The following is a 14106-nucleotide window of genomic DNA, read 5'->3' on the forward strand; positions in this document are numbered from 1 at the left end:
GTCCACATTCCCGAATATGTGAACACCGCTCGTGATTCTGTAATTAAACTTACAAAAAAGGAACAGTTGTGAAAGTGTCATTAAAATTGTGTTTTACTTTAGTAGCCTGTTTGGATGCGGTTGTAACATTTTACAGCGACAACTTCCACTCCCCTTTTGTCCCTTTTAAACATAACCTTCAACCATTTAACAAGAGAGGAGATCATAGTCCAGCAAAAGCTCAGTATATTGACATCCTTCTTCAGTCTCTGTCTTTCTAAACACGTTAGTTTGATATCACAACACGTAAAATCTGAATTATAAGAATAGATGCACAGCAGAAAGTGCAGTCCATTGTATTGTATGTTAGTATTCTGTATTCAGGGGGAAGTCTTTGTGTTTGGAGGCCCTGTAGGAAAAAGAAAAAGGTTAATGTGGTTTACCTGAGAACGATAATTGAATGTTTCTCCCCCTTACTGTTTATTTACCATGGCATCGGGAATCCTCTCCAATTCTTGTTCAGGCTCAGCATGGTCTCCATGTCTTCTTCGCTCAACTCAAAGTCAAACAACTGAAAAGAGAAAACGCATCTGAGCAAGTCAGGCAAAACCAGAGGCAGATTTTTTTTGTGTTCTGCATAAAAGGAACCAGACAAAAAAAGTAGCTAAAAGTTGAAAAAGCACATAAAACCTGAGATGAGTAGAATTTTATGCTCGATATACCTGGAAATTTTCCTTGACTCGATGGGGTGTTACTGACTTTGCGATAACGATCACATTTCTCTGGGTGTGGAACCTCATGAGCACCTGGTTTGGAAAATGGTGCAAAAACATTTGATGTATTATTGTGTTATCTCCTTGAACATTCACCAAATTCAAACAATGCCGTACTGTTAAAGTTACCATGGTCCGTTTCGTAACACATTTATACACCATGGGACAGTAGTGGCTTTCTCCTTGTGGTTTCCTGTTATTTAACTTTTGAAACGAAGCCTTGCAAAGTTTTAAACAAAGCCATTTGGCTGATTTCCCTGCAGATCATAATACAATATCTGTTTGTTCACTTGTTCATGCTGAACACTTGTGCTGCTGCTATCTGGTATGTGATCTATGAATATCCAATATAAAGTGCCTTTTATAAAAGCTTCAAATGGCCAACGGCATTTGCTCATTTTACACATGCTTCCTCAGTTTTGAGAAGTTTAACGAAATCGAACACGCTTTAAGATCTTATATTTCCAGGAAAAAAGAGAAGGGGTGAGACATCACAAAGATGTTTCTTTCTTACCTGTGCTGGAGACTTGTTGTACTTGTCAGCGATGGCCTTGATCTTCGGGTCCTCCAGCAGAGAGGGTTCGTCAGATGAAGCCCTTTTGGAAATAAGAGCCACAAATGAGAGATTACAGTTATTATTGTTGACATGTAAAGCTGCCAATACCTTTATGTATGATATGTGATATTTCCTCTCACCAGGGTCTGTCAGGGGATCCCAGGGGGCTGTAGGCCGTCACTGAGATTCCCTTCGAGTGGCAGTAGTTGATCAACTTCACTTGGGTCAGGTACGGGTGACACTCAATCTGGGGAAACACTCAAAGGCTTTATCTCAAATTTATTTTTATTTTTCTCACACTGGAAATCGTGGTTCTCACCTGGTTGTTGACAGGCTTGTACTTGAGGCCTGGTTTGTTGAGTAAGGCTTCAATCTGGTCTTTGTTAAAGTTGGAGATGCCGATTGCTTTGACCAACCCAGCATCCACCAGCTCTTCCATAGCCTTATTGACACATTGCACATTGGTATAAGTGATGTATCTTCCATCGCACAGATCGTCCATTTGAAATGTCGCAATGCGTCTATTGCAATTACCTCCCAAGTGTCCAAGAAGTTGCTACCATCAGAAATGACCTGGTTGTGTTCATCTAAAGGAAAAATGTCATCACCTGGCTGCAATTTAAAAACAAAAAACAAACAAAAAAATAATTTAAGTTGGATGGAGATGTCTAAATGATTTCTAGTGATCACAAAGACAATACAATCATTCCTCAACCACAAAGCATGAATCAGGGGTGAAGGCCTGGTCCAGAGCCTAAAAAAATGCTTTTTGGTCAGGCAGCAAGGAAGCATTCGACAACGCCAGAGCAAGACTGAAAACTGGCATCAACAAGGTAAAGGGGAGGGACCAGCAGAGACTGGAGATATCAACACAGAGGCTTCGAAAGCACGAGGATCTCCACCGTGTGTGAAACCACAGATGAGCATGCTATGCTATGATCATCAAAGGTTTTTGGGGAAGCCAAAATCATTTTTTATACCCATAGCTGTGACTCCGATTTGCCATTTCCTTTATTATCAAACCATGCCACCATCATACTTTTATTTTTTTGCTGGATTAGCATGGGTGAGCCTTATGTGCATGGCAGAGTTGATGTATGGTTGATTACCCCTGGTGGGTAGATCATTACTGAAATGTCTTCACTTACAATCCCAAACATTTCTCTTCTAAGAATGACTCTCTCAATAGTACAAGAATTATCCTGTTTGTTAACCTCCCCTTCACCTCCTCTCCTGCCCTACAACTGCAACACTACAGCCTTTATGCAACCTTCACTGCTGCACAAAGCCTTCCTCTTTACTTGTGCTTCAACATCTGGGCACATTTTTACAAATTTGACCACTTACGATGCCATCAAAGACATTGGTTGACAATCCAGATTTTCTGGTGGTGCTTCCGTTGCTCTTTGCTTGTTATCTGGTTTATGGTAGATTAACAAACCAGCCGACAATACTGCCTATGTAGACGGGCACGCAATAAAAGCAGATAAATAGAACAACTCTCAGACCGCATCTGCCTTTTAGGCCAGTTAGGTTTGTTTAATGTGTGGCTTACACTTTACTCAAAAGAGATATTAGTACATAAAATAGGCTACTGAACAGAATGGCAGGCTGAACCGGTCTCATGTAGCACAACAGGATCAGTTGAACAAATCTCCCAAGGGCTAGAAAGAGGACTTCAAATTCTGAGGTAATTTCAGTTCGAGCTCAATGTAAGATGAGGATGAGTAAGAATAATTGAGTGACTGGACCAAAAGGCTTCACTAAGTGTGACGAGGCATAACCAGCAGGTGGACAAGAATCGTGCAACTGTGAAGACACTGACTGCTGCTGTTCTGCCTCATTCTGGTCTTCACACATCTCCACCCGTTTCAAGAGGGGTTCAGACAAATCTGCTCTTCTTAAGGTCAGTTAAAAAGTCTAAATTCCCACACCCAGATCTTATTCACCATTACTGATCGAAAAGAAAATCCTTACTAGAAACACCACAAACTGGAAAAAAGTGTCATTCAAATTCCAAATGACTGCGATGCGTATCAGTGTCTGAAGTCAAGTTTAAACAGATGAAATAGGCCAAAGGTGAGTTGGATTACTCTCTTTTTATGGGCATGAAAGCACAGTGGTTTCCAAACCTTGGTTCCCATAGGGAAGTGCATGAGGTAGAGGTCCACGTAGTCCAGTTTAAGGTCTCTGAGAGTCTTCTCACACCCTCCCTTCACAAGAGATGGAAGGTGGAAGGTGCACCACAGCTGTGGACGACAAACGGATAACTGCTGTGGGTGTGATGGTGGTGATAGTCGTACATGTGATGAATTAAACAATGGAGCAGGCGGAACAAAACGTGGGGACCTCGACTAAAGGCATTCAGGTTTAACGCGTTCCCACATGTGGGCTTATACAACTCATGAGGCCAAGAATGAGCAGATGACTCAGCAGTTTCTGCCCTGACACACGTGTTTGTGGTGATTAAAAAGCCTCTGTGTGTGTTTATTAGACTGCAGTTTGTACGGCACTTATCTGGTTTGATTGCTGCTCAAATACTTTACGATGTATGTCTCATTCACCGACAGTCTTCCACTACATTAATGCAGGATCAGGGGCAGTTTGGTGTTGGGTATGACCAGGCATGCACCGTACCTTACTGACAATGAATAGGTCTTCCCTCTTGACCACTCCTTGATCAATCATTGCACGGATCCCAGCGCCGACTTCTTCTTCATTCTGGTACACCAGGGCGGCGTCGATGTGCCTGTAACCGGCGCCTATGGCCACTTTTACAGCCTCGACGACCTTTCCTTGTTCTGCCTGCAAAGATAGGGAGATACAAAAAAGAAAGAAATTGCACATGTAGATAAACATTAGATGTACCAGGTGATGTGCTGATCTAGTTTTACACTAATATCCATTCATCATTTAATGGTAGGAAATGCTCACCAGGGCAAATTGTCAAACCACGACCACTCTAATCTTGCCAGGCAGAGGTCAGTGGACAAGAACATGTTAATATTTACCCTGAGGCAAGAGGTAACGTTTTCAAAAGGTCAACAATGTACTTCATTGCACCACTTAAATGCACAATCCTCAGTAACCTACACTGCAGGACCAGTGGATTCAGGCCTACAGTAGCCTAACACTACAGTCGATGCAGATCAGCGAAGCTCTGAAAGCTCATGAGAAGAGAAAAACACATCACAACCCGGTCAGCTGTATTCTCACACTCAGTGAGGGGGGGCGAAGTATAAAAACTGCTGAGCCTCCTTACCCTCCACGTTCCCAGACCCACAATGGGCATCTCCGCTCCGGTGTTGAGCGTCACCGCAGGTATCATGTTGGCAACGTGCTCGTGCAGCCCCTCAGCCGGTCGTTGCAAGCGGACAAGTCCTTTTACTCCACGGGGAAAGGAGGCAGCCTCTCCTTTAATAATAAATGCCACGGAGAGAGAGAGAGAGAGAGAGGAGGGGTTAGCCGGCAGAGAAGAGGGCCTCTGGGGGTTCGATTAGTCATGTCTTGCCTTGAAAGCCAGACGGTATCCAGGCCATGGAACTGTTCAAGAGGCAGAGCGTCGATAGTTGGGGGGGGATCAGCACAAATGTTGTGATGGCAACGGATGGTGTGGTGCTTGAAACCCAGGATACAGAGGGAAACTAAGGGATTATGTGACATTGGTAAAGAACTGCTTTGATTCAGTTTGAGCAGATTTCTAAAGACTCTGTTTGACAGGGAAAGAGTTAATGAGGCCTTCCTATTGGTGCAAAACCAGGAAGTTGCTTTTTTCATCATGGGAATTATAAAACACACCAAATGAATCAATAGATTTTTACAAACATTAAAGGAAGTCAAACTTTAATATTACACATTTTTACTCCAGTAAATTAATTTATTTTAAATGCAACCTTTGGTAAGGGCAATACATTCAGGTGGTTTTCATATCTCGTGGATTTCACTGACACTTCATGCCTGAACTTTGACAAACGTTTTAAGGTTTTACTTTTGTACCAAAACATGTCAAATATGTCAGAAAATGTAAAGTTACCATACAGATCAGTACGTAGTGTAGATTATAACTCACTAGCACTGACATTGCCTATAGGGACAAGTAGATTAGAAATAGCAAAGACTATTATTAGTCGAGCTTTGATAAGATAAGACTTTATTAATCCCAAAGGATATTCTGGTGCCAGCCGGTTCTAAGATTCCATAACACAAAATATAATAGTACAGAGTACAGAGAATATTACAGTATTACATCCAAAGGAGTACAAAATATAAAGTGCAATATAAGCTGAAATAAAAATATAAATTTTATCATAAGACATAAAACATGACATTAAAAGTGCACATACAGACAAGGAAAACACAATAGTAATAAATTGCTGCATCACAGTGATACTAATTGAATCATTGACTTTTGAGGCAGCATGCAGAAATTACACTCGTGCTGTCACAAAGAAAAACATTATGCATCATAAAAATTCTGAATACTCCATAACCAGCGGAACACGTCACGTCTCCTCTTCCGCCACACCATCCAAAAATGAAGCCGAAATTTCCTGGGTACGAACGCCGCCATCGAGGGATGGAGCCACGAGGTCGACCAATCGTGAGTCAGTCTCAGCTGTCAATCATGACGTTTGAAATAAACCTATAATGGGTGCAGGTGTAATGGTGGTGATAGTAGTATTAGTGGATTAAATATTGCATTGTATCCTGTATAAACCAAACCACATACTATATTATTCATAGTGAAGTACATGTGATGAACAGGCTCCAGTCGAGCAGAGGGGATTGGGAGTGAACCTTGATTAAATGTTTGCATGTCTGTGCACAAAATTCAACTTGATACAATATTTCCACGAGTGGGGCTGCACAACTCGTGAAGCAGCACACGAGTCAAAGGTTGACCTTGGAAACAAGTTCCAGTGAAAACAGAAAATGAATTATCCACACTTTTTGGGCAATTTCTGCTCTGACAGACACATTTGTTGTGTTTTTAAAAAGTCCCTGTGTTTCCATCCGATTGCGTTTTGTACAGAGATTTTCTAGTTTAATTGATATTAAAAACACTTAACAATGACCGTACACATTCATACACTGATGATGCAACATCAGGAGCTGTCCATATTTGCTGGCCTGATGTGCCAGGCGTACATTTATTCTTTCACTGATCTGATCATGTTGAAGTCTGACATTCTTTTTTAAATATATATTTTTTTATCAAGGTTCACTTAAGCAGGTATGATAACTAGACTCCCTCTGACATATACCTGTATATCGCATCCTTATTATTTTATTTTTTATCAACTTAGCCTCGTTCAGTATTTATGTTGCAGATGAACACCCCTCACCTCACCCTCCCCTTCCAAACATGAAAGAGAACCTGTGGATCCTTCAGTTGTCATCAAAACTCAAAAGGTGTTGTGTGTCCAGTCTGGGCTTCTGTAAAAAACATGGTGGCCTTCGAAAGAGAGGACCTGCTCCTGATGTAAATTTAAAGTATTTAAATATAAAGGGACCATTCTAGGGTAAAGAAAACAAAATTCATCCAATCTAGACGAAGTGCACTGGTGAAAACATCACTAGGATTATTTCATATTCAATTGTTGCCAATAGATCTCTTTCACCGAAATCTTAAATCTGAATCACACTGAACCTTTAAACTATGAACTGTCTTCCTGTATTGTGAAAGTGCGCCCTCTACTGGTTGTTAATGTGAACAACAGCCTCCTTGAAGACTGGTGAAAAACACTGCTGATGTGGGGCTGACAAAATAAGTTACTTTTTAAATTGAGAATTAGGAGAGTTTCTTCAGTTCTGTAAAATGAGTTGAAAGTTTTACGCTATCAGCCACTGCATATATACATATGCATATATATACACCATATTTCACACTATGTCCCATTATATTTTTTTCTGAGAAGCATGAAAACCCCCACAAGACCTATGTCACTGCAAACTACCTGTTTAACACTCAATATATTTAGATTATGGCCCGGAGGCAAATTTACATTTCATACTCTTATTTATTCTTGACAATATTCTAATTAAAGGGTAAATATCAACTTTACCTGAAATAATAATTCATATTTCTGAGACTAAATAATCAAAAATAAACAATCAAACTTTTTGCACTCGTAACTTTTTTTTAATCATTCTCCAAACATTGTTCAACAAATCAACATTCAGGGTCTCTCATTACACGCACACATACACATACACACACTCACACACACAAACAAAGTGCGGACATCAGACAATGACATTATCATAGCACTGTCTATGAAAGATAGACATCATCAAGAGCAAAAGGTTACTAAATATTGCACATTATTATTTTCAGTTCAGGAAACTCGGCCTCACTGGCAGATGACGCCTGGATTTTGTGACGGTCAAAACAACTGGTCAAAGAGCTGAGATAGAGCGAGAGCACACACACGCTGCCTGTGGCTGCCCTGACTGAAAAAGAAGGTAGATGCAGCTCTGTAGAAAGAAATGGAAAAACGAGGTAACAGTTGATTACGTCCAACCTGCGCACATCTCGGGATGTGGAGGTTCATTTTCACAGCAAAATTTGATACAAGTGCCATAAATCCAAATGTGTGTAATTTAATCATTAAGATAAGGATCAAAAACCAAGAAGACTCTAGTAGAACACGATGCTAAATTCAGCATCGCCTGTTGTTATATCAGCAAAAATGCTGTTGTACAGTATGGCCTAATAAGCTGCAGAATGAATGTTGCACAAGTTTATTACTGATGTTTGATCAATCTTATTGCCTCACTGCTCACAAAAGAAAAAATAATCTTTTGACTTTAGGCCATACCTGAGTCTAGTCGATCAGGAAACAAATGAATAAGTAAACAAAATTAAACTCACAAGCTAAATAATAGGGAGGTATCTGAGTGAGACGAATACTTATGCTATGAGCAGTAATGTGAGTAAGTTATTGCTTGGAAGCAGCCCCTCACGAGGCCGGCTTGGATATTTGTTCCTTACATACAGGAAATTACACAAAAAAAGCCACACAAAACCATTCTCTATTCCACCGAGTGATAAATTAGCAATCAATTCAAAAAACCACAAGTAAAAGCCCAGCAGTGTCCTGAACGGCTGCCGTCTGTGAGCGCGCCGTGTTCCGCTCGCCTCAGGAGCAGTCAGTGTAGGTGGTCACCATGTTCCCCCTCCGCTGTGTCACTGTCCTGCAGTGCTGCTTCCCCGCGCTCTGGAATCCGCCGTCAGTCCTGGCGCCGTGGTTGAACATCTTCTCCAAGTCCTCAAACATGTCATCAAAGAGTCCTTCGCCGAAGGCCTCCTGCTGCTGGAACTGTCTATTGTGCCTGTTCATGGCCTCGCGGTGGGCCTGGAAGTGGCTGTCAAAGTGTCTCTTCTGGTGTTCTTGGTTATGAGCGAAGGTGTGCGAGTTGAAGTGTTGCTGCTGATGATGCTCGTGATGGTCTTTGAAAAGGTCGTCAAAGTTGAAGGACTGGTAGTGCTGTTGGAAGTTGTATGCGCCTCCTCCTCCTCCTCCTCCTCCATGGCTCTCCCCTGGTGATGGGCCATGGCCAAACTGGTCATACTCTTGCCGCCTCTTATCGTCAGACAGTGTCTCATACGCTGGAGGAAACAAAGACACATGACGTCACTTGTTGGTTGCTATGACCCTGCCTCTGTTCACACATGCTAGTTACACCCCTACTGTGAGATGCGGAGTGGACAGCGTTGAGTACATATATTCACATTTGGCATTAAAATGTTCTGAATGTGTTACCTGTGACCAGTGATCTGACTTCTCTTCCTGTTCTCTATACAAATATTCACGACTGTCATTTATGTATGAGAAGACTAGCCTGTCTGAGACACCAGGTACAAGTAGGCTGTCGTTCCAATGTGGCCTTGGACGGATTAGCGTTTACACAGTGAAAAGAATGTGGCCAGGACACATTCATGAGGCAGTCGGGTGTGTTCAGACCTGTACTCGATGCTGACCACTTGTGATTGGATCCCTCAGAACGGATGCTAATACCAAGTTTGAATGGGGGTCACTGATGCACATTTCTAGTTCAACTTTATGAAATGAATCAATGTTTGTCATCTATTCATTGTCAACAAAAGCTGAGAACCATGATCAGTTTCATTTTCCATGTATAAGCTTTCCCAGAGCGGGCTTGTTGTGTCAGGACGTGTCTATAAATAGGTTCTTGAACATGTTCATTCAGTTTTTTAACACAACAAATGTCACCTGACAAAAGAAACAAGACAGGTTATTACATGTATGAATGTGAGGATCGTCTTTCAGAGAAAAACAGAGAGACGCTCCTATTGAAGATTTTATCCTGAAACACTGGCTTTTCTTTAGTTATTTGACCTTTATTCCTAAAATATGTTCAATAATCTTGTGTCACAGGAGAGATATGATGTTTAAAATCTAACAGAGTCTACCCAGTCAGTAAAGAGACTTGAATATCTTCCCCACATTGTGTAGAAATGACCGACATGATGACGCACATACCCTCCGCTATGTCTCTGAACTTGTCCTCGGTGTCCTGGCCCTTGTTGCGGTCCGGGTGGTACTTGAGGGCCAGCTGGTGGAAGGCCTTCTTGATCTGGCGGTCGGTGGCGTCTCTGGGAACCCCCAGGATGTCGTAGTAGTCCCTCTTGGCGAGGATGAACTCTGAGATCAGGAGGACGTGCACCGCTAGCAGCAACACGGACTGAGCTGCGGCCATACTGCTGATTTCTCTCTTTTCTTTTGGCACCTCTGCGACTGCGAAGAGAGCAGTTTGACACCTCGGTTAAGGGACTGGTCCCACACCTCTGACACAAAGAAAGATGCTGTAAAATGGTTATAAAGCCAGATAGTGGGTTCCAAAACAGCCTGGATGTATGATATAAAGTTTTACCTGTTCGCATTACTTTGTTAGCAAATACAACTAGATAGTGGGTTCAAAAACAAAGAATGTGGGATATATAGCTTTACTTGTTCGCATTACTTTACCATCTTATACAACGAGATAATGGGTCCAATAACAGCCAGAATATATAATATATGGCTTTACTTATTAGCAATACTTTGCCAGCAAATAAAACTAGATAACGGGTTGACAAACAGCAGTAATATGTGATTATAGAGCTTTATTTGATATAATTATTTTACTAGCAAATGGAGCTATATAAAGGGTTTAAAAACAGAATGTACACTGTAGGATATATAGCTCAATTTGCTTCTATAACTTTACGAGTAAATACAGCCAGACAATGTTTTCAATGACAGACAGAATATGTGATTTATAGCTTCACTTTGCTAGCATCACTTTGCTAGCTAGTCTAAAATAAACACCAAAAAAAAGGGGGGTTAGCTCCAGAAAAAGACAACTCACAGTTTTGAAGGCGCTTCCCTCAGCTCTGCCTCGTCAGCGGCACTTCAGCTGGTAGATGTCGGCTCGACGACATGGATGTTATACGTCCAGTAACCGTCAGCTCACCTGGGAGAGGACCTGAACTTCTCTCTGCGGCTCCAGCTGATCCGAGGCTGACGCTTGTTGACGACTCGCATTCCGGAGCCCGAACACCACGACTCGCAACGCGATTGGTCCGTGCGCCGGCAACAGTGATTCGCGTCGCGCTGATTGGCGGAGCCGGCGGCGCACGTTGAGGGCGGGAAGTGGGCGCGGTGCCACACGAGCGAGAGGACGAGCCGCTTTTTACTTCCGCCTTCGCTTTTCATTAGAGGCGCGGCACTTAAACATCGTTTTCATTATTATTCTGCTAACTTGGGTAATATTCCCTAACTCCTTTGCATAAAATACATTCTGAATGATTAAAACAAGATGCGTAACTAATGTTATTTAACGTAATCGCTCACATTCCCATAACCGTGCATCATTTTAAGAGTCGCGGAAGGCACGTTAACGCTCTTGACGACAGAAATCACGTCCCTTTAGGAGGGCTACAAACCGGAAGTGATAGTGTTTTGAAGCTGTTTCTGTGTGGACGTATTTCTCGGTACAGACGTGTGAGAATAAGGTGTTTTCATGTGGTTCGGCTGCAGACATGCCGCGGTACTGCGCTGTGAAGGCTTGCAGAAACCGCGGGGGGAGCTCGTCCAGACAAGACAACAGGAGAATTAGCTTCTACCCGTATGTTTTTCTGTTTTTAGCTGTTTTCTTTGAGGTGACTTGATTTGTCTGCGAGTGTTTGCGTCTCAAGATAATATTGATCATCGAGGCAGAGAGAAGTTAGCTACAAACGGAGAGCATCTTCCTGAAGTGGGCCAGGATATTTATCTATATACTTATTACAGCAGTTTGTACTTTGTGTTGGAAAGTGTTGAAATGGACGGATGGACTTTATTGATCCTAAGCTTGGAAATCCCTGTGTTACAGCAGCAAGGTGTCAGGCACATAACACACTGAACAAAATATACAAACCCAAGATCATTCCCCATTAAAACCATACAAAATATTCGGAATAAGAAATATAAGAATGTGCTCATACTAGAAAATCTTTGTTGTAGTTTTCATTTTACCAGAACTTTATTTTACACTTTTTCTTCACCCCCTTAAGATTCCCCTTACAAGACAAGCCCAGGCTTCAGAGATGGGTGGATAACATGAGGCGGGAGGAGTGGACCCCGAGTCGACACCAGTGCCTCTGCAGCGAGCACTTCACAGAGGACTGCTTTGATATCCGATGGGGCATCCGCTACCTGAAGAACACGGCAGTACCGACTGTTTTTCCTTCCGCTGAAGGGGTGTGTACCTGCTGTCTTTTTTTCACTGTCTAATGAAGAGAGGACTTGCTGCACATAGCGAAATTTAGTCTTTGTCCAACTCTTCTGCAAGAGAAAGAGTGCAAGTAGAGTGGAAGCAGCTTTCTCTTGCAGGAAAAAGCCAAGATGTTGTTGGTATGCAACAAGCCTGTCCTTAATTTGTCATTCTCTTGCATTGCTTGTGATTCTGCAGTGTCTGTCAGAGTTATACAGCTCTGCAGGGGAATTCTGTTTCCTTGATCATGTCGCTTGTTACAGTGTTTTTGCCTATGCTTCATCTTTTCTGACTTTTGCATTGTCTTATTTAATAAACTGTCCCTTTCGTTTTTGCTCTCAGGATGGTGAGAAAAAAGTGCGGAGCCCCAAGACCAGACTCGGGACTTTAGACGCTGACATTGAGCCCACAGAGTTTGACTCTGCTCTCAGTAGGAAGCCACTCATTTTGAGGAGAACATGCAAAAACTTTGAGTCAAAACCAACAAACAACAGTGTTGCAGAACACACAGAGATGATATCTGATCTGCCAGACACTGGCATATCATGCCACGCGGACCTGTCAGAGACACAGGTAGCTGCTTGTGTGGTACCAGGTGACAGTGAAATGCCAACAGCGTCTTGCCTCGCTGTGTCTCCGTGTGACCAGACCCACGCTGACGCTGCTGTGACTGTGTTCTGCTGTGAGTCGCTGAGCTCTTTCTCAAATGGAGAGGCAAACGTGGACGCAGCGGCGCTCCAAGCAGCTCTGGGCCAGGTTTTCAGCTTCGCTACAGTGGAAATGGTTAAGGACAAACCCACGAGCTGCTCATTGGAGGAGAGGGGACCCGGTGAGGGAGAGCACGTTTCCATTTACGAGCACTCGTACTGCAGACTGGACACGGACGAAGATCAGCTCTGGAGCAAGATCCTGAGTTTGCATGCAAAGATCTTGGAACTAGATCGCAGGGAGGAGAGCACCATGGCTAAGATCCACACTCTCGAGACGGAGGTGGGGCTCCTGAAGAGGGACGGGGCTGTTTTCAAAGAGAAGCAGAAAGTTTTAGAAGATTATATTTCATCCATGTTGCTCTGATTTTGGACAGATATTGTGGATGTGGATGTACTTACATTGTTACCATTAAGTCAGTTTTGCAGACATGTTGCACATGCTTCTATAGATGCCATTCATAAAACACAGAAATACTGATTGTACCTTTTTCTACAGAACTTTATTGATACCTGTTGGTCTGTGACATTTCCCTGATTATCTTATGTCCACATGATGGCACTGTAGGACAATTTTATTTCCTTTATTGTTTCAAATCTTGAAACAATCATTCAGTGGCTTGTTGATGTATTCCTGACTTACTGGAGTGTGGTGTGATCGACACCAAGACCTATCTTATCGATGGCTCTTTTGCTGGTTTTCTTTAGCATTTCCATCTGTTGTATTTCATCGTCTTTGATAGATTTTCAGTGATCTGTTTCAATGTGTGACTGATACCTATCCTGATCTTCTGTTCTATGATGTGATCAACACCACATCTTATCTACCTAATGGCTCTTTTGCAGTTTTTCTTATGCATTGTTGTCCGTCTTTGTATTTCATCGTCTGGTCTGGTGTTTTATAGACTTCGCCTTTGTTACCCAGTCAATAATATAATGTCATGTTGTTGTGATGTGTCATAAATGTCAATTTTATGAGATGTTTATACTTGTTTATGTCACAAACCTCTGCCCACGTAAAATCTCATTTGGCTTTGACTGTATTGATTGATTGATGACCTAGAGTCAAGAAAAACTCTGATGATTTACCACATCTTATAGGGTTGTCGGCGCATTTTGGGGATTATTACGTCCACCAAGGAGGGCATGATTTCACCAGCGGTTTGTTAGTATGCAGCATTACACAAAAAATACTGGATGGATTACTGCGAAACTTGATGAAAGGCTGTGGTATGGTTCAGGAAAGAACCCAATTAAATATTTGTGTGGATCCAGATCAGGGGAGGGATCCAAGATTTTGTTTACCCCCTTTCTTTAGGGCATAATTCAT

At 42.3% G+C, this 14106-nt stretch overlaps 3 protein-coding genes across 4 annotated transcripts; 1 reads left to right on the forward strand and 2 right to left on the reverse strand.

Moving 5' to 3' along the window:
• Positions 1–297: 297 nt before the first annotated feature.
• On the reverse strand, positions 298–4787 carry LOC117757394 (aldo-keto reductase family 1 member B1-like). Its single transcript, XM_034578515.1, has 10 exons — positions 4571–4787; positions 3946–4113; positions 3441–3557; positions 1843–1920; positions 1628–1750; positions 1449–1555; positions 1267–1348; positions 702–785; positions 468–550; positions 298–388 (listed from the first exon to the last, which is right to left on the reverse strand). Exons 1-10 carry the CDS (start codon positions 4634–4636, stop codon positions 346–348), a joined length of 951 nt encoding a protein of 316 aa, XP_034434406.1. The 5' UTR covers positions 4637–4787; the 3' UTR covers positions 298–345.
• A 2641-nt stretch (positions 4788–7428) lies between these two features.
• LOC117756983 (dnaJ homolog subfamily B member 9-like) lies at positions 7429–10835 on the reverse strand. The gene is made up of 3 exons (XM_034577636.1): positions 10684–10835; positions 9816–10070; positions 7429–8920 (listed from the first exon to the last, which is right to left on the reverse strand). The coding sequence occupies exons 2-3, from the start codon at positions 10030–10032 to the stop codon at positions 8451–8453; spliced, it is 687 nt and encodes a 228-aa protein (XP_034433527.1). The 5' UTR covers positions 10033–10070; positions 10684–10835; the 3' UTR covers positions 7429–8450.
• Positions 10836–11011: 176 nt separating this feature from the next.
• On the forward strand, positions 11012–14094 carry LOC117756981 (THAP domain-containing protein 5-like). Of its 2 annotated transcripts, none has more exons than XM_034577635.1 (3): positions 11012–11476; positions 11870–12056; positions 12412–14094. In XM_034577635.1, the coding sequence occupies exons 2-3, from the start codon at positions 11916–11918 to the stop codon at positions 13141–13143; spliced, it is 873 nt and encodes a 290-aa protein (XP_034433526.1). In that variant the 5' UTR covers positions 11012–11476; positions 11870–11915; the 3' UTR covers positions 13144–14094. The 2 variants fall into 2 exon arrangements, with proteins under 2 accessions (XP_034433526.1, XP_034433525.1); XM_034577634.1 differs by having other exon boundaries at positions 11012–11442.
• Positions 14095–14106: the final 12 nt, after the last annotated feature.

The sequence above is a fragment of the Hippoglossus hippoglossus genome, chromosome 23, assembly GCF_009819705.1.
Source record: "Hippoglossus hippoglossus isolate fHipHip1 chromosome 23, fHipHip1.pri, whole genome shotgun sequence".
Classification (NCBI taxonomy): Eukaryota; Metazoa; Chordata; class Actinopteri; order Pleuronectiformes; family Pleuronectidae; genus Hippoglossus; species Hippoglossus hippoglossus.